This window comes from Astyanax mexicanus, chromosome 12 (genome assembly GCF_023375975.1).
Source record: "Astyanax mexicanus isolate ESR-SI-001 chromosome 12, AstMex3_surface, whole genome shotgun sequence".
Lineage (NCBI taxonomy): Eukaryota > Metazoa > Chordata > Actinopteri > Characiformes > Acestrorhamphidae > Astyanax > Astyanax mexicanus.
In genome coordinates this window covers 27,226,742-27,250,539 of record NC_064419.1, presented here as the reverse complement: position 1 = coordinate 27,250,539, position 23,798 = coordinate 27,226,742, and the positions used below count along the sequence as shown (strand labels likewise).

The 23,798-nt window shown below is 38.9% G+C and overlaps 1 protein-coding gene across 10 annotated transcripts in view; it reads left to right on the top strand.

The window, feature by feature from the left end:
• Window positions 1–23,798, top strand: part of aak1a (AP2 associated kinase 1a) — a 70,752-nt gene that overhangs the window by 30,584 nt on the left and 16,370 nt on the right. For 5 of the 10 annotated variants that reach the window (XM_015601701.3, XM_015601699.3, XM_015601698.3 and 2 more), the window contains exons 6-17: window positions 434–515; window positions 931–1,063; window positions 1,798–1,901; window positions 5,412–5,491; window positions 5,858–6,015; window positions 8,885–9,078; window positions 10,143–10,601; window positions 12,201–12,394; window positions 14,304–14,500; window positions 15,018–15,104; window positions 20,592–20,702; window positions 21,316–21,384. In XM_015601701.3, coding sequence (XP_015457187.3) covers window positions 434–515; window positions 931–1,063; window positions 1,798–1,901; window positions 5,412–5,491; window positions 5,858–6,015; window positions 8,885–9,078; window positions 10,143–10,601; window positions 12,201–12,394; window positions 14,304–14,500; window positions 15,018–15,104; window positions 20,592–20,702; window positions 21,316–21,384 — 1,868 coding nt within the window. The remainder of the gene's footprint in view (window positions 1–433; window positions 516–930; window positions 1,064–1,797; window positions 1,902–5,411; window positions 5,492–5,857; window positions 6,016–8,884; window positions 9,079–10,142; window positions 10,602–12,200; window positions 12,395–14,303; window positions 14,501–15,017; window positions 15,105–20,591; window positions 20,703–21,315; window positions 21,385–23,798) is intronic. The other 5 variants (XM_015601703.3, XM_049485650.1, XM_015601700.3 and 2 more) reach the window with 2 other exon arrangements.

Sequence of the window (23,798 nt, the reverse complement as noted above, 5' to 3'; positions counted from 1 at the left end):
TTTGGATTTATTAGCTTTTTGGATTTATTAGCTTTATTCTGACTTTTCTATCTTGTCCTCTATTGTAAAAAAATCTTGTTTCTGTATTTAATGCACTTTTTCAACATTTGCAAGCAATTGTTAGATGATAAACTCACTAATAACAGTTCTATATCTCTTAGATTGTAAAATGCATGTGAAAAGCTTGTCTTTTAGTGGTCGCTCAAAGTGCAAAAAAAAAAAAATCATCTTTCCGACTGTAGAGTGAGCTCAGGAGAATTAATTACCCATTCTCTTGATTCACTTAATACTATATTAAATATATAATCGATTGAAATGTATTGTGGTGTTCCAGAATGAGTGCACTTGATTCCCCTCTTTGAGATGTATGCTCCATCTTGTGCTCACTTTTTTACACCCTGTTTTCTGTGTTTGTGTGTGTTTCTGTGTGCAGGTACACAACTCTATCATACAGAGCTCCAGAGATGGTGAATCTGTACGGTGGGAAAATGATCACCACCAAAGCAGATATCTGGGTAAGTACCTCCAGGCTCAACACTCCAGCTGCAACACTCCAGCCTCAGTTTACACAGGATGTGTTTGCAGTGCTTGTTGTCTTAGGCCTTGAGACTGTATGCCTTTATCTAATTGACACGGTGATTCATTTAAATATGATTAACATGCCCTTCAGTGTGTCTGGCTCGGTGGCCGTCTGCTTGTGGCTGATTTCTCGCAGACACCCAGGCTAGCAGTTTTAGGTGCATGCTCTGCAACAGGGTTCAAATTGATATGACAGGTTTATGCTGAATTCAATTTATTTTTTTTTTGAGGGAAAACTGCCGAGGTGGCAAGAGATGGAGACTGACTGTGTTATTTTCTCTCTCTCTCTCTCCCCCTCTCTCCCCCTCTCTCTCTCTTTCTCTCTCTGTGTTTGTGTGTGTTTCCCTGCAGGCCCTGGGCTGCTTGCTGTATAAGCTGTGTTTTTTCACACTGCCGTTCGGAGAGAGTCAGGTGGCCATCTGCGACGGCAGCTTCACCATCCCAGACAACTCACGTTACTCCCAGGATATGCACTGCCTCATACGTGAGTCACGTCATGCACTAGTCAGGGGTCTATGACAGGGGTCAAACTAACCTGTAAAAAAAAAGCCTGTTTTTAATTCATTGGATTTGTGATGTCACAAAAACTTGTGCATTTTCTTTGCATTTTCATTTTCTTATGCTGAAGCTATACAGAGTGTATCAGTACCTATTATTGAACATGTAGTGCATGAAACTAATGCAAACAAACATTTGAATTTACTTATTTAGCCCATTACTACTAAATATATAAGGAGTATTTTAGCCCTGACTGTCTGTGCTGCAGTGTGTCTTATAAAATAAATACAGTATTTCTACTTATAGCACTATAAAATGTTGGGTTGGAAAATGGTTTTGAAAACAATTATTATAATTTGTTTGTAAAAACACATAGATGTTAAAAGTGGAGCTTAGAGGGAAAAAAAAGGGATTTTATGTAAGAATGTAAGATCCTTTAAGGTTTTTTCTATCTAATCTGTACAGTCACAATTGTTCTAATATCAAAATGTGCAAAGTTTGAGTGTGTTCTTAAAATCGCAAAATTTACACAAAAGGCCCTTGTATCAAATTTAAAGTCCTTTTTGGCTTATGTAGTGTGGATTACTGCCTCTTGTCATTACTTTGTATGAATTTTGTAACATAATATCTGAAAAAAAAGCTCAAACCAACATGCTGATCTCACCGTAATGTTCTCAGACCTTTTCTTTTCTTATTTTAATGTTCCTACCTTGTCTTCAGGTTACATGCTGGAGCCGGACCCCGACATAAGGCCAGATATCTACCAGGTGTCTCATTTCGCCTTCAAGCTGGCGCGCAAAGACTGCTCAGTACAGAATGTCCATGTAAGTTCCTCTGCATTTTAGCTTTTTTATCTGTGTAGAGCAGTGTAACCAAGTAATGAAGGGAAGGGGCAATAACTTTAGTGTTCAAAAAGTGTTCAAAAAGTGCATTCAGGATTAATCTTTTCATCAGTGATTTTACTTATTAAAATGTAACTGTATAAAAATAATAAATAAACAGACAACTCAACCTATGAAATGTGCCAAATAATGCTTTTAAATTTCTTTGAAGCATCAGACAGACCACAGAAACTCTTATATTGCACTATAGTGACATCAGTACATATGGCCTCTGAGTGGCAAACAGCACTGCGAGGCAGTGAGACGAACAGTAAGAAACGTTTTAAGATAAAGACATTTTTATACTAAAAACAAACTTTGCAATGTCATATGTTACTTTACAACATGTGTAATGTCCTGCTAAGTACAGTTCAGCCACTGATCTATTCTTTGAGTCTCTGTTAAACGCCAAATCCACCAGAGATTCTATGGAAACACACAGAGGTGGGTAGTCCAGTTCCAGAAAGTAAAATTCGATCCTGTTTTTTTTTTTTTTTGGGCTGATCCTCAGCAGAGCCTCCCAGGCCGTTGAAACAAAACCCCGGGACTGTTGTTGGGACCACAACTGCTCTAAACATACACCTACCTATCTCAGTTTTACTTGGCTGGTGGTGTTCTAGAGACAAACTCTAACCATGTGTTCCTTAGCTCTGAATTACTGGCCAAAAGGAAATAACCCTGATGTGTTATTTGGACAAATAACAGGAACGATCTTGTAGGGGTGTGACGAGATCTCGTTGCAAGTGACGATATTTCTCGTCAAGCTTAAACCTGTCTGGCAGGGGGGAAAAAAAGTTTAGCGTGGACATTTTAAGAGGGATCTGGTGACACAGTAGCGATAGCAGCGAGTGTGGTGGCTGAGCAGTGAGAGCAGCTCTCAGCAGAAGAGGAAAATTCGGGCATTTGCATAGAAGATGCTTCTGCTACTTTTAAGTTGTATGTCTGGCTGCATTTTGGCTTCAGTGGAAACAATAAACGGTAACAGAGTGACTAACAAGACACAAACCATATGTAAATACTGTAAGTAAATCGTACACGTGACTGTTTCATAGGCAGTTGTACTAATCCCTTAGCTCTGTACTGTATTTAAAAAAATGTTCTGTCTCTGTTTGCACTTCAAGCATAGTCTTAATATGACTGATTATGGTCATGCATAGTTAAATTACAAGAGATTTAGGAGAAGAAAACACAAACCATAGTCTTAATATGAGGTTGTGGTTTGCACTTATTGTTTGCACTATATAAGACCTAGAAAAGTTTAATTTTTATTTTGTATTCTTATTCTTATTTCTTATAGAATCATGTGGGAGAGAAACCAGTCTGTTAAGTTTGCGTTATATTGTTTTGTCAAATAAAACTCTAGTTTTCAAGTCATTTCTCATTTTTGACGTTTTCTTAAAAAATGTATTTTTAAATCGCGTCTCGTTTCGTTCTCGTAAACCCAGTATCGCGTCTCGTTTCGTGATATTAGTGTCTCGTCACACCCCTACAAACTTGCCATGTTGTTCCTAGTGCTGTTAGCTCCTATCTGACGAGACGGTGACACTGGCTGGCTTCAGCTCTGCTTGTGGGCGCTGCACCAGCAAAGAATACAGTTAGATGTGAGTGAATGGGTATACTCTAGAGACCGACCTGACCTGAGTAATAATATTTTTATAGTTTTCAGCCAGAATGTTTACAATTAACCTACTGAACTGTGTGTGAAAACCCACCCACAGCCTCTCTCTCTGTTCTTCCTCTGCTGCTCAGTGTTTGTGTTGTTGTGTTCCAAAGCCACCCACCCATCCATCTATCCAAGCGCCTTCACCAGAGCTACTGTTTAATTCATGCCAGCGCTGTACACAACACATCGCGAGGGCCGCCTCGCAGTGTCAGAGGAAGTAGGATTCCGCCACTAGCTGCCAATTGGATCAGCTCCAGCAGCCCCTCCCCCTGGGCTTTGTATTGATGGTATAATGGAGGCATTGAGTCGGCACATGAGGGCCGGCGCGGCTGCAAAGTGCCATCGGCCAGTCGTTCAGTCTCTGTAAAGCTGCAGAGCACGGAGCACGAGGCTTTATGAGCCGGTGGCATTTAGCTCGTTATGAGAGCACTGCTGTGGTTGTTGGATTAAAGAGCGTTTGTCAGAATACGACAATGAATTTTTACACTGAGGCTCAGCCAATTACATTGTGTTTTAATAAATGTTCATCAACGTCTCTGATATAATGACAAAAAGAAGATTTACACACTTAAAAAAACAAGTTCATGGGTACAGTCAGTCAAACTGTTATTGCGAAAAAAAATGCTGAATAAACTTGTGGCCTTGCAGCAATTTAAATTGCAGTCATTAACCAGTAATGTTGTAAAACCCAAAAATGTAATAATATTGGGTTAATTACATTTGGGGTATATTATATGCATGTGCATTAAAATTATTACACTAAAGCAATAATACATGAGAGAGTGCAAGCCCTAATGCCAAGAAAGATTATATTTTATAAGAGATTATACCCTAGTTCAATTATCAATGTTTATGGAAAGATTTTGAGTTAAAGAGGACGAGAAAATACGATCTGTTTGGTTATAAAAACTCTGTGAGTTAAAATAGTTAGATTGCTTCTCTGTTGGTAGCTGCGTTGTTTGGCTTGTAAGCGCTGCATCGTTGCTAGGTTACCTGTATGTGGTGGAGTAATACATGAAAAGCTTCGCTAACAGTGCATTATCGGCTGAGAATGGCTCTCACAGTGCACCTCTCAGCCAATCGCATTGCAGGGTCGGAACTAACTGTAGTATAATCAACATTATTAGGGAATTATTAACTTATTACACTGTGTTTATACAGTTTTAGTTGTAGGCAAAATTTATTTCAACTTGCACTGTATTTGGCAAAAAAGCTAGCATTTAGCATCTAATGCCAATGCTAAACTGACTTAACTGTACAACGCTCCACTTCAGAGGAGTGGCTTTTCTGCTTCTTACAACTGGACTGGTAAAATTCATACACAAGGCGCTATTATATTACTAAAATCAGTGTGCCTACTGATGATTTTTGGAAAAATGAAAGGATTTTAGGTGCGCCTTATAGTGCAAAAATACAGTATACGTTTAAACATATTGTCAGAGTTTAAATCACACGTTTAGTGTTTCTGCTGTCTCTGGAGCGATAGAGAAAAGCAGAGAGCAAGTTTACCATGAGCTGTTCACTAAGAACAAGGTTGCCAGGTTGAGTAAAAAATATCCAGCCCAAAGTCTCTCTAAAACCTTTTCTTCAGAAGTTTAAACCAGCTCAATATGTAAAGTACATTTTTATTTTGAAGGATTTGCAATTAAGGCTTGGTAAATTTTAATGTAGACCAAAAAATGCACTTGAATTTTCACCCGCAATTGTTTTTTTATTTTTGTGGGAAAAATGCAAAACTTGCAACTCAATTGAGAGCGGAACAATTGATCTGTGCTTTGCTTGTCTTTCAGAATTCACCAATCCCTACAAAACTTCCTGAACCAATCAGAGCAAGTGAGGCTGTGGCTAAGAAGAGTCAAACTAAAGCCAGGTAAGAGAGCACAGTGATTTTTGCCTTGCCTCTTTCATCGCTTACGTAAAGGGTTCTTAACATGGGGGTCGTGGTGTAAATGAGTAGAAAGTACAGATCATTGGGTGAGAAAAAAAAAAAGGAAAAAATAATTTGAATGAAAAATATAAAATAATTATTTCAGCAAAGTATAACTAACCAAAATTTCTAAGTGAGGTAACAAAGTATTTGTATATATTTATAATACACCAATGACACATTAGAAAGAAGAAATTCACGTTCTGGTGTACAATAGTATATATATATTTATTTATTTATTTATTTATTTATTTATTTTTTTTTTTAATGATCTGCTCTTCATGCATCACTATTTTCCATTTTCTTTAGACTTACTGATCCAATCCCTACAACTGAAACCTCCATAGCACCACGGCAACGACCCAAAGCTGGCCAGGCTCAGCCAATCACAGGCATTCTGCCCATACAGCCTGCCCTGACACCTAGGAAGAGAGCGAATGCCCCGGCGGGACCAGCTCAACCAATCAGTGAGTAACTTTTTACTGCACTGACCACTGTACTGACCTGAGGGATATACCTGTGGGGCCTCCCAAATTAAACAGACTGTATATGTAGTTGATTTCTTCCAAGGCTTCAGGACCAGAAAACCAAGAGTTGCACCTGTACAAGATAAGTTCATTAGAACTACCAGCCTCAGAAACTGCAAGTTAACAGCACCCCTGATAAGAGCATCTAAATGCTTCAGAGTATTTTGGTTGTTCAACTCTTTTAAGTTACTAAATGATTCATTATGTGTTCCTTCATAGTCTGGAGGACTTCAGTATTCATTTATAATGTAGGAAAATATAGTGTGTACAAACTTTTGACTGGTGCTGTATGTGAATTGAATTGGTAATGTGTAATTTTGTCTTTTGTAATGTTTTGTATTTCAAAAGTGATATTTAAAAGTCTGAAATTTAATTTTCTCATGCAGATGCCCTGTACCCACACACACACACACACACACACACACACGCACAGAACAGAGTTAGTGCTTTGGCAGGAGGAAGCCCCTGCAGGTGCCCCTATACAAAAGAGCCCATTTGCAGTGGCAGCAATGCCAAGTACAGCCCTCTTCCTCCCCCTCAGCACTACATACTCCGTATTGACCTGCATGCTTCTTTGGCTGACATGCACGGATCTAGTAATCCCAGTGGTCCAATCACCATGTCTTGAGCGTTGGCTTTTAAAGGCTGGCTAATGAGGTGCAGCTATTGAGCCTCTGACAGCTCCAGTCCTGCTGAGCTGCCATTTTACTGCCTGTTAGAAAAGTCAGGGGTCATTAAAGCCTTTCATGTATTGTCACTAATGATAAATAAACCTACAAATCGCTGTTCTTTTGTGGTCTGGTAACACAGCTTTAACTAGATGGGAACCTTTTCTGTGCTGTAATCAGTTCAGGTCTTTGGACTATAACCCTGCATGACAAATTTGGGTCCAGTTTGTATTGCTTTGATTTTTTTTATAAGAATAAGATTTGATTTTGTTACTTTTACATTTGTTTCTGTTAAGCTTAGTAAGAATAGATCATCATGCAAGAATAAATCAACCTGGTATCTCCATTTTCTTGCAGGCTTCAAAATCGAGCTGTGAAGTATATACACTGCCTGGCCAAATAAAAAGTCGCCACCAAAAAAAGGGTCACACTTTATTTCAATCACAAGATTTATTTAAATCCAGCGTTAATTAGAAAGAATTTTTCACCAAGATGATGATGGCATTGATGGTTGTAGATTCTGATCGCTGCACAAAGCTTTCTCAAGCACATCCCAAAGATTCTCAATGAGGTTAGGGTTTGGGTCTGTGGTGAACAATACATGTGTAAAAATGATGATCTCATGCTCCCTGAACCACAATTCCAGCCCCATGAATCCTGACATTGTCATCTTGGAATATGTCTGTGCCATCAGGGATGAAAAAATCCATTGATGGAATAACCTGGTCTATATTCAGTATATTCAGGTAGTCAGCTGACCTCATTCTTTCAGCACATACTGTTGCTGAACCTAGACCTGACCAACTGCAGCAAAAATCCAGGTGGAGACTTTTTTGGGCTAGGCAGTGTATGTGTGTGTGTGCGCGTGCGTGCGTGTGTGAGTATGTATAATATATATATATATATATATATATATATAAATAAATAACTTTGTACAGTTCAAACTTGAATAATGGGCTTTTTATTATCATTTTCAATATTCTCTGTCCTGATCCTGCACCCCTCTGCACAGTTTGCACAAAGTTTTTTAATTAAAAGACCAATATAATAAAATATGAAGACACACTTTTACTTGTTGAGTGTTGTTAATTCAACATTTAATAAGAAAGATGTCTTTTGTCTGGTTATTTTATAAAAAAAAAAAATTGAAAACTGAAAATTCACAGAATTTGTAGGAATGTTACCATATTTTTCGCACTGTAAGGCACATTTAAAATTCTTTCGTTTTCCCAGAATTCGACAGTGCGCCTTATAATTCAGTGTGCCTTATGTGTGAATTTTACCACTCGGGTATTAAGGAGCAGTAAAGCCGATCTGCAGAAGTGCAATGTTAAAAGGGTGAGTTTTCATTAAAGTTTCTCCTGCACCGAGGCTGGGTGTAACAGCATAAGCATTACCTGCTAACCGCAGCGCTAGCTCTTTCACCGTTTAGAGGTGAGTATATCATAATCTGCGTGTTAGCCATGTTAAAACAAGCTATGTGGGATGAACCACTACCTGATAGCTACCTAGGTTACAGGAACTCAGGGTTCCTCAGTCCATCATTATCGGGCGGTGTTTATGGCCCACTATTGCTGCAATTAGCAAGTAATGCTAATGGTACTGCACCCAGACTTAGTGCTTGAGAAACTTGAATTAAACTCACCCGTAGACAAAATATTGAAAATCTAAGCTTACTGTAAATAAACGGAAGTGCTTTACTCGCCCAAATGAACAGTTTTCAGGGGAGAGAAATCTGTGTAGATTAATATCCAGTGCTCTTTAGACTTTAAAAGACCTTTTTGTTTTGTTACAGTTTTGTTTACTTAGACACTTCCCACAGCTTTCCTATTAGAAGGGAAACATGGCGATACCCTTGCTCACTTCGATGTAGGCATCCTTACTAGTGTCACTTTATGCGCCTTATAATCCGGTGCGCCTTATGTATGAAAATAGACCAGTGAATATCGTGATATATATAGTTATTGGGATATGAAGTTGCCTATATCAGGATATGAATTCTTGGTCATATCACTCAGCCCTCATTCAAAACTGGCTTATTCATAAAAAAAAAACTAGTAAGCATGTTTTTTTGTGCATATTGTGTTTTTGTATCTGTTTTAGTGCATTAAAATGTTCATTATACACAAATTGTGTTACAGGTGTGAACCTAGCCTCTCAGCCCGTCACTCCGGTTCAGTCACAGAAGCCCCCAGCTCAGCAGCCTCTTCCTGTGACACAGCAACAAGCTCCCCCTGCCACAGTGCAGGCCTCTCCTTCTCCATCTCAGCCTGGGCAGCATGGGCAGCTGTTTGTTCAGCCTCAAGCTGCAGGATTTTTTCCTCCTCAGCAACCGGTAGGAACCATTTTGTACATTCTGAAGGAATTTAAGAAGATCTGTATGTTTGACCACTTATGTTTTCTATAATGTCACAATAATGCTTTTTCTGTTTCTTACCTGGAGGGTGAGGTGTACAATATTGAGGTCTGCAAGAATTATTAATGTTATATCCATGTTCCCTGACCCATGTTCGATAAGTTGATAACTCAATTATTTGGATTGTGTATTGGCAAGATCTTGGCGGTACAACAATATGCATCATAATGGAGTTATGATTTTAATATATTACAATTTATATATAATATACAAATTTGAGAAAAAAAAAATCTCATAGTATAAAAAACACATTTGTATCATAACTATTAAATATTTTTTATCACATCAGTTTGTTTTTCATTTAATCATTACAGTGGGATCTGATCAAAACTAATTTTTGATCATCTGTACAGTACTGCAAAACAAAATATTACATATAGGCCTAGTTCTGACTCCAGAACAAAAACATTTTGAGTTGTACGTTGTTTGGCAACCATAGCTTACTGTTAATATGTAAATTGGCAAAGGAAGTAGTTGTTAATTAACATATACAGCTATGGAAAAAAAATTAAGAGACATCTTGAGTTTCTGAATCAGTTTCTCTGGTTTTGCTATTTATAGGTATATGTTTCAGTAAAATGAACATTGTTGTTTTACTCTAAAAACACACTGCTTTTGGGTAACTTTACGCCACTCCTGGTGCAAAAAATTCAAGCAGTTCAGCTTGGTTCGATGGCATCTTTCTCTTGATTATATTCCAGAGGTTTTCAATTTGGTAAAATCAAAGAAAGCTCTTTTTTATTTTATTTTCCAGAGCTGTAGATACATGAATATACATTTACTTTATGTTGTTGCTATATTTATTAGTTACTTCATCTCAGGTAAAGAGGATTGTGTTGGGCAGCTCACGGTAATGTAAAGCTATTGAAGGCTTATTGCTTTAAAACCCTACATCAATTCTGTAGACAGCTCCTGTGCTCATCTTTTTTGAATGACTGTGTTATCGATTATCCATGTTGACATGATCTACTTGCTTATTTTAGCTCCCACACCAAGTCCAGAATCTCTACTCGCCCCAGCATCAAAACACCAGCTATCCTGTGCAGACCACTCCATCTGCACAGGCCAGAGTTAAAGCCATGGCTCCCCCTCCACCTGTCCAGAACCCACAACCCAGCAGCATGGCTGCACCAGCCCCGGCTTCTGCCCCAGTTCCATCCCAAGCACTAGTCCCAAACCCAATCCCAGCACCAGTCCCAACTCCAACCCCAACCCCAGCAACAGTGCTGGCCAGAGCCAAAGCAATGGCCCCTGGCCCTCCACCTGCACAGCCCTCTCAGACAAACCCTCCACCTGTCCGCATAAAAACTAAAGCCATGGCTCCTCCCCCACCCACACAGCCCCAGCCAACTGCTGCTAGCCCACCTTCCAATAAAGCTTCCCCGCCTCCACCTCCAGTCTTAGAAGAGGCGGTAGATCCTGACGTGGATTCTGAGGAGATGGTAATTTATTTCCGATGAGATTTGCGCCACTGCAATGATCTTCGTAGTGATTACGTTTGCTGAAACTTTTTTTTTTCTGGAATCATCCACTTGTGTAGCTAAAGCCACAAGAAAGAATATGTACTTTACTATATATTCTTATTTTTTTGTTTTTAAAGGCAAAAAAATATACTTCCAAAAACTAGCATACACAATACACGTGGCATGATTTTATCTGGCATCTGGGGTTTACCTTTATAAACATCTTCATTTAATTCAGTCATGTCAAACTTGGTTCAATTTAAACCAGAGAATTGGACTCTGCGTAAAGGCATTGTGAAAAAGCTACGCTTGTAAGGTTCCATGTTCTAAAGTAAGCATATCTTTTGCTTTCTCATTTTGCTAGTTTCAGTCAGTTTTAGTTTCAACCAGGTTGTCACTGAAGTCAATAATAGTGCTGATCTACAGAGATCTGCACATAAGTGCAGTGTTTTCAGCCAATCAGAGTGCTTCATTTTCACCCCACCACCCCACTCTGCCACACCTAGCTTTGTGGTTAAGTCAGAGACCTTATTGATGATGAGATATATATTAATTGCTGTGTAATGATGTATAAGCTGATTTTATTGAGTATGCTAATTAAAACACAACAAAAACTCACAATCAAAGCACCTTTACTCTACACATTCACCATTGAAATCAATACAACTCGTAAAACTAAACCAGCATTAGTTTCAGCCCTGTTAAACAGTGCAGGTGTAAATTCAATAACGCTACTATCCAGAACCGAATGTAACGACGCAGCGACTGTGAAAAATGTCTATTCCGCTTTAAGAAACGTTTCATTGAATTTTTCTGCTCGTGGTCTGTGAGGACTGAAGTTTGACCTGAATGAATGTCTCAGTCTGACTAAATAACCATTGTCTGATCATTGGAATGTTTTCAAAGGTGAATCCAAATCTTCTAACTGGGTGCTTTCTGTTGATCATCATCATGATCAAACTCGCCGTCTAGTGGTGTAGCTTTTGTAGAGGAGCTGGTTCTGTGTTATGATTTTAAGCTCTTCCTTGCCTTTCTGAGGTTCATCTAGCTTCCCAAATCAGCATGTTCTTTCTAACTTCTAATCTCTTGGCCTTCATGTTCAGTTTGGGGGTCTGTTCTTCTTAGGCTTATCTAAGGTGATTTTTTTTTGTACTTCTCTGGAGTGTTTCAACCTCTTTTTTCTTTATTCTAATCATTTTCTTTTAGTGCTGGGTATCAAAATTGGATACCAAAAGGCCACTCACCAAAATGCCTCGGTACTACAGAGTACCAAAAGTTAAAAAAAAAAAAATTAGTGCTTTTTTTTTCTCAATATTTTGCATTAACATGGCAACCATGAAGAGTGCGCACATTGAGGTAAACAAAACTGCGGCGGCACACTGCTGCACACACAAGCTGGCAGCTTAATAAAGCAGTTCCAAAAAGATCGAATCTCTCATGGTGACAGTATGATCCCAGAATGAGACCTTAAAACGATACCCAGCCCTAGTCTCCTGTAGGTTAGCTGCACTCTGTTTATTTAACTACTACTAAATCAATGTCTTCTTCTTTTCCCCTGCTTTTTTTTTTAATTCATAGTCATTTGCTGGTGGACGTCCAGGCCATAAAGTGGGCTCTCTGACTCCACCTTCCTCTCCTAAGACAGCCCCCAGAGGAGGACACCGGCGCATCCTGAGTGATGTCACACACAGCACCATATTTGGAGTCCCTGTTAGCAAGTCCACTCAGTTATTACAGGCTGCAGCGGCCGAAGCTAGTCTCAACAAGTCCAAGTAAGTGTAGCACTCATTTGACCTATTAGGGATATAGTGAACATATGTGTAATTGATAAGTTAGCTGTTTCTTTTTCTTGTTTTGGTGCATTTGAAGCATTAAAACATATATCACTCCTTTAAGTTCTTATAGTAGTGTGTAACAACTTTTCGAACCATAATCGAGAAACAAAGCACTGAAATGAGCCATGTAAGGAATGAACCTTTACTCTCTTACAATGTGTGCACACTGAAGGAATGAAAGTATCTCAGCAAACTTTGGCCCTTAGCAGCTTTCAGTGACACGTTTCTCAGCTTTATGCAAATTACCTGTTTAAGTGAAGCACAACTGTCAATCAGAAGAACTGCACCACTGAGTTTAGTTTCTTCTGAAGATTTGTTTCACTAAATAGAGGTAACATTAAAGCACTCCAACAATTATTATCTCATATCCAAAGTGTAGTCGTATTCAGTTACTTAGTTCAGTATTTTTACAAGTTTCTCTCCAGAGCTTTCCCTCCAAAAGTTACATTGGAGGATGTGTTGCTTATTTGTTAAAAGCACCAATCCCCACTTTATAAACACAGCAAAGAAGGAACAAGCTACTTGGAGCAACATGTGGAGGAAAAAGGAATGTCTTTAACAGTGATTTAAAGTTAAATATAAGTTAAAATTGAGCAATTGTGAAGAGGAGGAGGAAGAGAGTTCCAGAGTTTAGGGGTGGCAGCACTGAAAGAAAAACTTTTGTTTTGTCTTCATTTTCATCTGCAGTTCAAAGAAGTTATGCTGCAAGCAGGTATTTAATGCCATAATGCATGCACTTAAAATCCGGGGAGAGGTAGAGAGGGAAGAAGTGCTGATGTAGATTTGAATATCATCAGCATAGCAGTGAAACTTTAAACCATGTTTACGAATCATCTGACCAAGCAGAGAAATATAGATCATAAAAAGCAAAGGTCCAAGGACCGATCCCTGAGGAACAGCACAATCTACCTGGGCGATTTATGAGTTTTTCATAGTAACATACTGATGTCTCTCAGAGAGGCATGAATGAAACCATTGAAGGACATGACCAGAAATACCGGTAGATGAGAGTCTTGATATAAGTAAATTATTACTGACCATATCAAAAGCAGCTGTTAAATCCAAGAGAACCATGATATTAAGAGCTCCGACATCTAAGAACAATAGTAGGCCATTCAACACTTTAACCATAGCAGACACTGTACTGTGAACTGTGAACATTCAGGGGTTTCCTTTATTTAATGTATTTTCTACATTGTAGATTAACGTTAAAGACATCAAACCAATTAAGGGACACATATGGAATTATGTAATAAACAAAAAAGTGTTTGTCCTTCACAATCTCCTGACCTAAACCTGATCAACTAAGATGGTGATTTGAGGTGATCAGGGATGAGCTGGAGCTTCATAGCGTGAAGGAAAAGCAGCAACTGTTGTTCAGCACCTCTAGAAACTCCTTCAAGATGCTGAGAAAACTATTCCAAGTGACTCTACCTCATGAAGACACTGAGATTAAAATACCAAAAGTGTGCAGATCTGTCCTCAAAGCTAAATTAATCCAAAGTATATAGCATATTCTGGTTTGTTTAATACATTTTCTTTACAAAATAATTCTATGTGTTCCTGTATAGCTTTAATAAATATTTTTCAATATTAAAATTAAATGTAAAAAATGTAAGAAAATGAATAAATGAGAAGATGTGTCCAAATTTTTGACTGGTTCTGTATAAAGCTAGCCACATTTCATCAATTATCAATTGTGGTGTGTTAGTGGCGGGTTAGTGTTTATCTACCCATCCATTATTCCATCATTCGTCTATACGTTTACGCATCCGTACATTTATTGATCAGTCAGTGAAACAGTGAACAGCCTGTGTACAGTAAATTCATTGTGTTTCTGCTGCAGATCAGCCAGCACCACCCCCTCTGGCTCCCCGTGCTCATCCCAGCAAAGTGTATATCCAGCAGGGGAAAGCAGTGCCCTGTCAGCAGCTCCTAAAGCAGGCACCGGAACACAGCCTTCCTGGAACCCTTTTGGTGATGACAACTTCTCTAAACTCACAGCTGAGGAGCTGCTCAACAAGGACTTTGCCAGACTTGATGGTAATGCTGTCATCGTATTAGTATGAGTAATATAACTGTGTTAGTAGCTGCTATATTGTTTGGAAGTAAATAAGGAAACTGTGCATGCACTTTGTCAGCAGACAATACATTGGCACCCCAGTTGCTAAAGCATAGTCGTAAGCAATGGGTTTCTATTAGTTATTAGTACTAGTATTGCCTGCAACCGGTTTTGCAATGAAATCAGTTGTAATTAATGAGAATAGAGCTGGAGAATACCCGTTTTTATTTCAGTGTTACTGAGCTCTACTAAATCACTGTGCGGATCAGTTATTTATCTCAATGTTACTGTGAGCTCTAATAAAGCATGAGTAGACTGATAAATTTGACAAACATTGAAATTATTGGTATATGGTTAGACTTTATAGACTATATAATATGTGCCTTGTATAAGTTTATCATTGTCAGATAGTGTATGGTGTAGTAAATGACTATACTGTGTGTGTGCGTTTGTGTGTGTGTGTGTGTGTGTGTGTGTGTGTGTTTGTTATATACACAGCTAAAGCACCAGAAAAGGCCTCTACAGAGAATCTGATTTCAGGTTTGCAGCCCACGGCTCCAAATAAAGGCTTTCCCCAGGGAACAGGTACACATCTGATACCCTCTCTGCTTTTCTTTCTCTTTCCCTCTTCCCATAGCCTTCTCTTTCACCATTCACAAAACAATCCATTTCTTTTTTTTTCTGGTTTATCCCTTTTTTCCCCCCTTGAATACATTTTAATAATCTTGTGATATTTTGGTTTCCCTAGTGGCTTTAATAAAGCTCAGCATTAATACAGTCCACACCCATTAGGCTTTTCCTAACCAAGTGTTCTTGAGTAAATTTACACATCATGTGTATGAGTATTTGTGGCTTTGTGGCACTTCCTGGTATTGGAGATACAGCAAGGGCAAACGTCCTGTGTTGCTAATAGGATTTCAGCAGTGGTGAGAAAGGCACTGCAGGAGATCCTGCTGTGTCTCTGCAGGGAAAGTGTGAGCTCACCACAAGGACGGGTGGATTTCCCTATTGCTGCCACAGTGCCGTTTACTGGATTAGTCACTTTCATGTCAAAGGGCTTTGCAGGTTGAAGAGTGATTTCAGCATGGAAATGTGGAAATAAATGGCTTTGGTATTCATTTAGTAATTAGTATTGCTGATTATAGCTTATTATAACTATTGTTCATATCATGATGATCTGCTGTTGACTCCATCAATCCATGTGATGTCCACCAATGTATTCTGATGTAGGAACTCTTGCAATGTTGTCAATTACTTTTTTGGAACTTTTCACAGGCAAAAGTCCCTGGTGGCTAGTGTTTAAGAGTGAGATTAACTAAGGTTTCTGCATAAATATGTTGTAAATTTTGATCTGATTTTCATCCAAGTGAAGAGTATTGACAAATGTGATGTGCTTAAAATAACAAGCAGGTCTTTATTGAACACACTCATTCAACTTTCGAAGTAGTAGCGGAAAAAACAAGTGAACTCTTGGAACAGAGTGTAGACTCAAGAACACGGATGATAGACAAAGATTGAAGGCATCATTACTCGTGAGGACTTTTACTCATGGTTGTTTCTTTACCTCATTGATGAGTCTTCATTTTTCTCTTGGGATCAATGTTAGTGCCCACTTCTTGGCAAAGTAACCACAATCCCAAATTGTCTTCATTTGTAGATTATTTGTAGACTGGTAAATTTCTAAAATCTTTGAAATCACTTTGTATCCCTTTCCAGCCATATGTTAATCAACAATGTTTGATTGTATATCCTCTAATAGCTTTTTTTTGGCACGACATGGCTCACATACGCATATCCTTCTTGTATAGAGCAAACTCAAGAAGTTTGAGTGTTTTTTATCAGCTATTTTTACCAGATTTCTCTCTTAAAAACTGTTTATTTGGAGCTTCCGTTTCCAGGAAGCTTAGATTCCAGAATTAGCATTAACGCCTAATGCCGACCAACAGCGCTACGCTGAGAAACCCTGTTCTGGTAAGCTAGGGTGATATTAGCTAGCGGTTCGTTCCATGTAGATTGTTTTAACACTGTAAATGCGCAGGCTACAGTCCAATATACTCACCTCTGAATGCCGACAGGGCTAGCGCGGTTAGCGGCGAATGCTACTCCAGCAGTGCTAGCTGGGGTTAGCAGCAGGCTACAGGGCCAATAATACTCACCTCTGAACGGGGAAATAGCGCTTAGCGGCTAATGCGTATACTGCCCGAGCCCTAGTGCTGAAACTGAAACTCCTGTATAACACTGCAGTTCAGCAGAGTGGCTTTACTGCTCCTTACAACCTGACTGATAAAATTCATACATAAGACACACCAGATTATAAGACACACCAGATTATAAAACGCACTGGATTATAAGGCGCAGTAAAAAATTTTTGCGAAAATGAAAGAAATTTAAGTGCGCCTTATAGTGCGAAAAATACAGTGCAGTACAGTGTGGCATTTACATTAAGTTGCTCGCTGCTAGTATGCTGGACTTGGACTTGTATATTTGCTCATGTGGCTAATATTTGTTAGTGCGGGTCTGACATTAGCTTCTGGCTTCAGCAATAGAGCCCTAATGGCTCGCTTGTTAGCATTGGGCTAATGCTCCATGTTCCATTTAAATTTTGTTAAAGATTACAACCCAGTAAAGAGAGTTTAGAAACCAAGATGGCCCAGCATGTCCACAGGAGTAAAAGTAGTAGTGTTTTATTAAATCAGTCGTACACACAGTACTGTGTAACTTCTGTCTTTAGACATGTTTAAATGTTTTAAATACCATATAATGCATAGTTATCTGTTGGTATTGCTAACAGTGCTAACCTGGGGCAATGCTAACAGTAATAATACAAACATAACTGGAACGTAAAAAGTGGCAGATTTTGGTAGAATTTAGCAAAAACCTTAAGTAAATGAATGGTTAGAACTTTTTTTGGTGAAGTTTTGAAATGGTGTAAAATGATCAAAATCTGTCAACAGTGTGACGTCAGTTCCAGTTCAGGCATCTGACTTCTGAGGTAAATGGAGCGCAGCTATAACAGATTAGCTTATGACATTGTCTCAGGATGGGACTTATATTAGCTTTTGGCTGCTGCATTGGATCTGTGGTGGATTGTGGCATTGTATTGCTGGTGGCTAGTGTTTTAGCTTGACATATTAGCTTGTTACTACTGCTTTGCTGTGGGAGTGGCAATGACGGAGGGGCTATTGCAGGCTCAAATACGCTTAGTGTAGCATGAATTTAAAAGAAATGCTGCATAATGTTGCTTCAAGGGAGAGCATGTGCTTCTCTCTTTGACCTGTTTTTAGTAGAGCAGGCTTTTTCTAGACAGTCTGGCTGAAGGTGTGGTGAGCCGTGTTTGTTCTGGGTGAATACTGGAGGCTAGGGAGAGGATAGATTAAGCCCTGCAGTTCTTACATAAGCAGGGTTTGGCTAATCCTCTCTGGATCTGATGACACACACACACACACACACACACACACACACACACACACGTACACGTGCATGCACACACACGGTGGATGGTGCTTTGTGTAATTAAAGCTCAGGTAAACCCTTAGTAGCTTGGAGTGAATGGCAGAGAATAAGTCCCTATGTGCATTAGTGTACGTGTGAGTCTCACATTTATACACTTGCTGTCAGGGCTGTATAGTGGTGATATGATCCATATTACAAAACAATGAAGGGTTACATTATATTATTATATATTGGGATAATGTAAGCAAGATGATATGTTTTTGTTAGATTTTTCATATCTTAGGAAAACCGTAATAAGACAAAAACATACCATCATGCGCATTAAATCTAAGAAAGAAGTAAGGTCAGGGTTTAATCAGAACACGAAATGAACCACTGTTTCCTTACAGTTGTGCTCTGATACGACACCAGATCTTGCCACAAGAGGGCATGAAAGTGCTTCCCCTATTATCGGCCAGTTTCAGTTTTTTTTTTTTTTTTTCCCCACTGCCAATTATTTTAAGATGATTCAAAACACGTCATAGTCATAGCAAACTCTTAAACTTTTTCCTTACTAAAAATCACGCCCTAAAACAACATTTTAGTGTCACTAACAATGTTGTAAAAAAAAAATAGAGTGTGCACAGCGCACTGGCTGTTTGTGCTTAATTTTTATATTTTACACTACTAAGGATGCCTAAATCTAAGTGAACAAATGTGCCGCCATGTTATCCTATAATTAAAGAACATAAACCCACCCAGGACAAAGGCACTCTTATTGTACACTTGCTGAATGCCATAGGCACAGTGCAGAAATGCAGCGCAGGCAAAGACATGGTCCACACAAATAAGCCAAGCAATTTGAAAATATGCATTATTACAAACATTATCAGCCACCAATATTATGTTAAGGGTTGTTATCATTAAAATAAAAGCTTAGGGATATTCATTTTGACCGTTAATATAAGGTGGCCGATAATAGGGGACTCTTCAAATTCCAGCAGGACTTTCCACTGGGGGATGCCTAAGTAACAAAAACTGTAATTCTAAAAAAATATATATATTTTCCATGATGTAAATCTACACAAATAAACACGCTTCCGTTTAGTTTATAGTAAGCTTAGATTTACAATTTTTTGATTGAAAAGGCCTATAATATGGGACACCACGCTACACCATTAAGTTCAGAGCTAAACAGAACCAATATTCCCTTATTTAATAAATATTAATATATATATATAAATATTTGAGCTTGAACCTTTGACCTCTTTTCACCCTAGTGAAAGGGACAAAGCGTAAGGTCTGCTGCTCTGTGTCCTGAGCGACCATCACCCTCCCCTGCCTCCTCCTCACCCTTGTCCTGTAAGTCCTGTAAGTATAGACAGGACAAGACAGCATCATTTTCTGGAATGGACTTAGCCTTTTTTTTGTTTTTGTTAACCCAGTGCAGGTTTGACTCTCGGAGGCCTTTGCAGAATAACCTGTTGAGATGCTCTACTGACACGCATGCATGTGGTTTAAAGAAAACAAAAACACAGTAACTGCATCATCTCTAGTTGTCAGTCTTCCGACAGCAGATCCTCTGAGGAATGACGGATTGTCCTGTTTGAACTTTTAACTCCAAACTGGATGTAACAGTTTGCTGGTTTTTATATTATTACTTCTGAGCTAGCTTTAATGATTGAGAGTACCTCCTGCAGGATTTGTCCATTAACAGTGTTTTACTCTAATATTACTGTACTGATGGTACTTTAGAACTGTAGAAAACATGAGAAGCTCGTAGTAATGAGTGGAGACGCCTGCCTGTTCTAACACTGTGTGCTGAAGCGGCACATCAGTCTCTGTTGCTGGTTCTTTTTTTTTTTTTTTTTTTTATATTTCTCCGACTGATATTCTGTTGTTTTGAAGACTCATAAATGCATGATTGTCTTTATTTATTCACTCTGCAGTGACGTAGACATATATATTGTGTGTTTTTGAATGAGACATATATAGATATTAAAGTATGAATTAGGAACTTGATACTCAGAGGTGTTAAAAATGTATCAAATAAGCCTTTAAGGCTCAGTAATTTGCTTCTCGTCTCATCACACTTTACTTCTCTGCTCTTCTTATTCTCTCACTTTGTTTTATCACTTCCATTTGCTTTCCTTCTTTACACTGTGTTCTTTTGTTCACCCCTCATTTTCTTCTGTTTGCTCCTTGCTCTCCTTTTCTCTTTTTCCTATCTCTCTGATTTTTGCTCTTCTCTACGAATCTGGTCTTCTCTACTTCATCTTGTCTTCCTGTTTCTTCTTCTTCTTCTTCTTCTTCTCCATTTTTTATATTTTCTTCCTCTCTGCTCTACTCTGCACTTTTCTTTTCTTTTCTTTTCTTGCTTTTCTTGTCTTCTTAATGCTTTACTTAATTATCTTCTTTTCCCTGCGGTTCTGCTCTCAAATTTTCTCTTTTCTTCTCCTCTTTTCTTCTCATTTTCTCTTTTCCTCTTTTGTTACCTCCTTTCTCTTCATTTTTCTGTTTTTGTTCTTGCTTCTTGCCTCTGTTTGGTTTGAGATCAACTCTTTATTACTCTTTTCTTTCTTTTGTTCTCCTTGTTTTCCCTCTATGCTCTGTTCTCTTCGCTCTCCTCTCAACATATAGAGAAGTTGATAGAGGGTTTGAAGTCTCCAGAACCTTCCTCCTCCTCTTCCTCCCTGCTTATCCCTGACCTCCCCCTGAATGACCCCTTCAGTCCTGCTGACACCACCCATGGTAACCAACCTCTGCCTCTTTCTTTCCCCCTCTCTCTTCCAACCATCAACTGAACAATCTGATCCATCTCACTGCTAAGGATGCTGACTCCATTACTCATTCACCATCTTTCTTCTTCCTCAGATGAGGAGCCAACACTCATTAATCTGTCTGTGTCTGGGCTTCTGTCTGTTTCTCTCTGAGACGAAGCTTAATAAAGAAACTGCCCCAGACTACACAGCATTTTCTATGAAGATTTTTTATTAAAAGAAACTGTCCTGGAACCTGATTATCTTTGCGCTAAACTATTCCTGAGCATCCCACAGTGCCAACAACCAATTCTGCTGTTCCTCTAAAGCTCTGGAAAAAAATAAGAGTCCCCTAAATATTCTTTGATTTTACCAAATTAAAAACCTCTGGAATATATTCAAGAGGAACATGGATGATCTCAAACCATCAAATTAAGCTGAACTGCTTGAATTTTTGCACCAGGAGTAGCATAAATTTTGATTTATTTATATTTGAACCAAATATTGATTTCTGAACTCTTAAAACTTAATTAATATGAACTTGTTTTCTTTGCATTATTTGAGGTCTGAAAGCTCTCTCTCTCCATGTTTTTGTCTGTATACAGCTGGGATAGATTCTCTGATTCCTGGGCTGGAATCTCTGCAGACTGATCCTACATCCGCACCATTATCAGGTCAGTGTATGTGTGTTTTTCTGTGGAGGTGGTCTGCCCTGCACATGTTTTTCCCTCTCCTAACACAACGGATTTAATTAATTATCTTATTAAATGCTGGACTAAAGTAGTTGTTCTCCTATACTACTCCTAGCCCTTCATGTTTTAGAGTTATAATAATATATATCAGAAAAAGCAACCAGCTTTTCTGTGTCTGAAGTTCTCCCTCCTCTCTGGTTGTTCTGTGTGTTTCATGAGGCAGAGATCATCTGCATAAAGGAGTAGGCCTCGCTTTCTGAGGATGATCTCATGGCTGGTGTAAACATTGAGCTTGATGTTTCCTGTCATCACTTGTTAATTAGCTAGCAGCTCTGAGTTCGTCAATCATTGACTAAACCAAGAAAGTGCTTCCGTCGAGGTCATCCATGAGATTAGATCACATAATTTATGTAACGTTTGAAGGCTGCATGACATATCATTTAACCATAGTCATCGCTATGTGCGCATGCGCAATAGTCATATCGCAGGACGTGTGATGTCACCTAAGGCAGTTAAATCAAACACATCATGTTGCAATGTTTTAATTCTTAAAACAAGAAGTAGATACACAGGGGAGCGGATGTAAATACAAGGTAACTGTGTGGCCTCCACATGACTTCTTGTAAATTCATGTGTCAAAAGTTGTGCACCTCAGTCCGGCACAGTTTTCACAGATATTTCCAGTTAGAGCCAAAAAACATGCTTTTAATAACAGAAAAACGTTTTTATTTACCATTTTAAAGGGCCATTTAAATACCTGATTAAAGGGCCGGTGATTGTTGTTTTGTGGTTTTCCTTGGGTTTTGAGTGCTCTACTGACTCTAAAGCGATGAGTCGGCTCTCGGTCGGTCCGGATCTCTGAGGTGAGACAGCATGAAGGTGGGGCTGGTGATGTCACGGGTCCTGCATTGTTTAATATTGCGATATATATCGTCAGGGGGAAAAAAAAACATTTGAATGTCAAATATTTCCAATATTGTGCAGCCCTATAAATCCAATCTTTATGCTCCCTAGCAGATTGAAGCCTTTTTTATGGTTAGCCTCACTTAATAGTGGTTTTCTTAAGGATACACAGCTTCTCATTTCCAATCCCTTGAGTTTTCTTTACATTGTACACGTGGAAATGCTCTTACTGTCACTATTAAACATAGCCCTGAGTTTTACTGCTGTTTTTCTTTGATTTCGTTTCATCAACTGTTTAAGTGATCACCAATCACGATCATTCAGAATTTTTTTTTTCCGGCCACATTTTTTTCTCGAAGAATATAGGTCCCCACTATCGGCATGTGTCTTTCCACATGGTTGTTTAAGAAATGAGAAGCAACTCATTGCACCAGTTGGGGTTAAATAACTTGTTGCCAGCTGAAAGATCATCAATCGCCATGCAGTAATTAGCCAATAAGAGGCTCATGCCTATTTGCTTAGTTAAATCCAGGTGGTGAATTATTTATTTTGGCCAGGCAGTGTATGTTTGAACACAGCCAGTGTCTTCCTGGTGCTCCCTGGTGCCACCTGGTGACTGTGTGCATTCACAAGCAACGTACAGAAACGTGATGCTGTTTCCCACAGACAGCATTTACTCTCTACACAGCACCCAGCTAACCACCTGGACAAGCTGTACCTGGTTCCTGAGTTAGTGTTTGTCCAGCACCGCTGACATTTCGACAGGACGTGTCTGAATCGTGAGCCGGGACCCATTATTGTGAAAAAGAGTGCAGCTGTGGTTTGAAAGGGAAAGACTGCTTGGCTTTGAAAGCAGAGTATTCCGCAGCTCCCTTCAGAGCTTTGAGTGCTTCAAATGTCAAAGCTATTTCCCTTTCTAAGGGAGCAGGCTTTCACACACTTCTGCTCCAGCTAACATCTCTCAATTCTTTTCTTCTCTCTCTTTTCTTTCCAACTAAATGTCACATAAACTGCTGCCCCTCTTCTTTTTCTGCATCGTCATTCCCTGTCTCATTTTATATTCCCTCATCCAACCTCTTAATTCCATCACCCACGTTTTATTCCCTTATCCAACTTCTTAATTTCACTATCCCACTGTGTTTTCTCATCCTACTCCATAATTTTATCATCCAACTGTGTAATTTTTTATCCCATTTCATAATTCCCTCAACCCACCTCATATTTTTCTTATTAAATCTCTTATTCCTTCATCACACTTTATAATTCCTTATTCTCTCACTCCACCTTAAATTTCACACATCCCATTCCCTAATCTCCCCCTTATTTTGCTTATCCTGCTTCATAATTCCCTCATCCCACCTCATAATACTGTTGCCCTACCTTGTTACTCTTTCATCACTACTTTAATTCCCTCATCCCACCTTCAATTTCTCACTTCCCACTTTTTATTCCCATATCCCACCCTGTACTTCCTAATCATGCTGCATAATTCC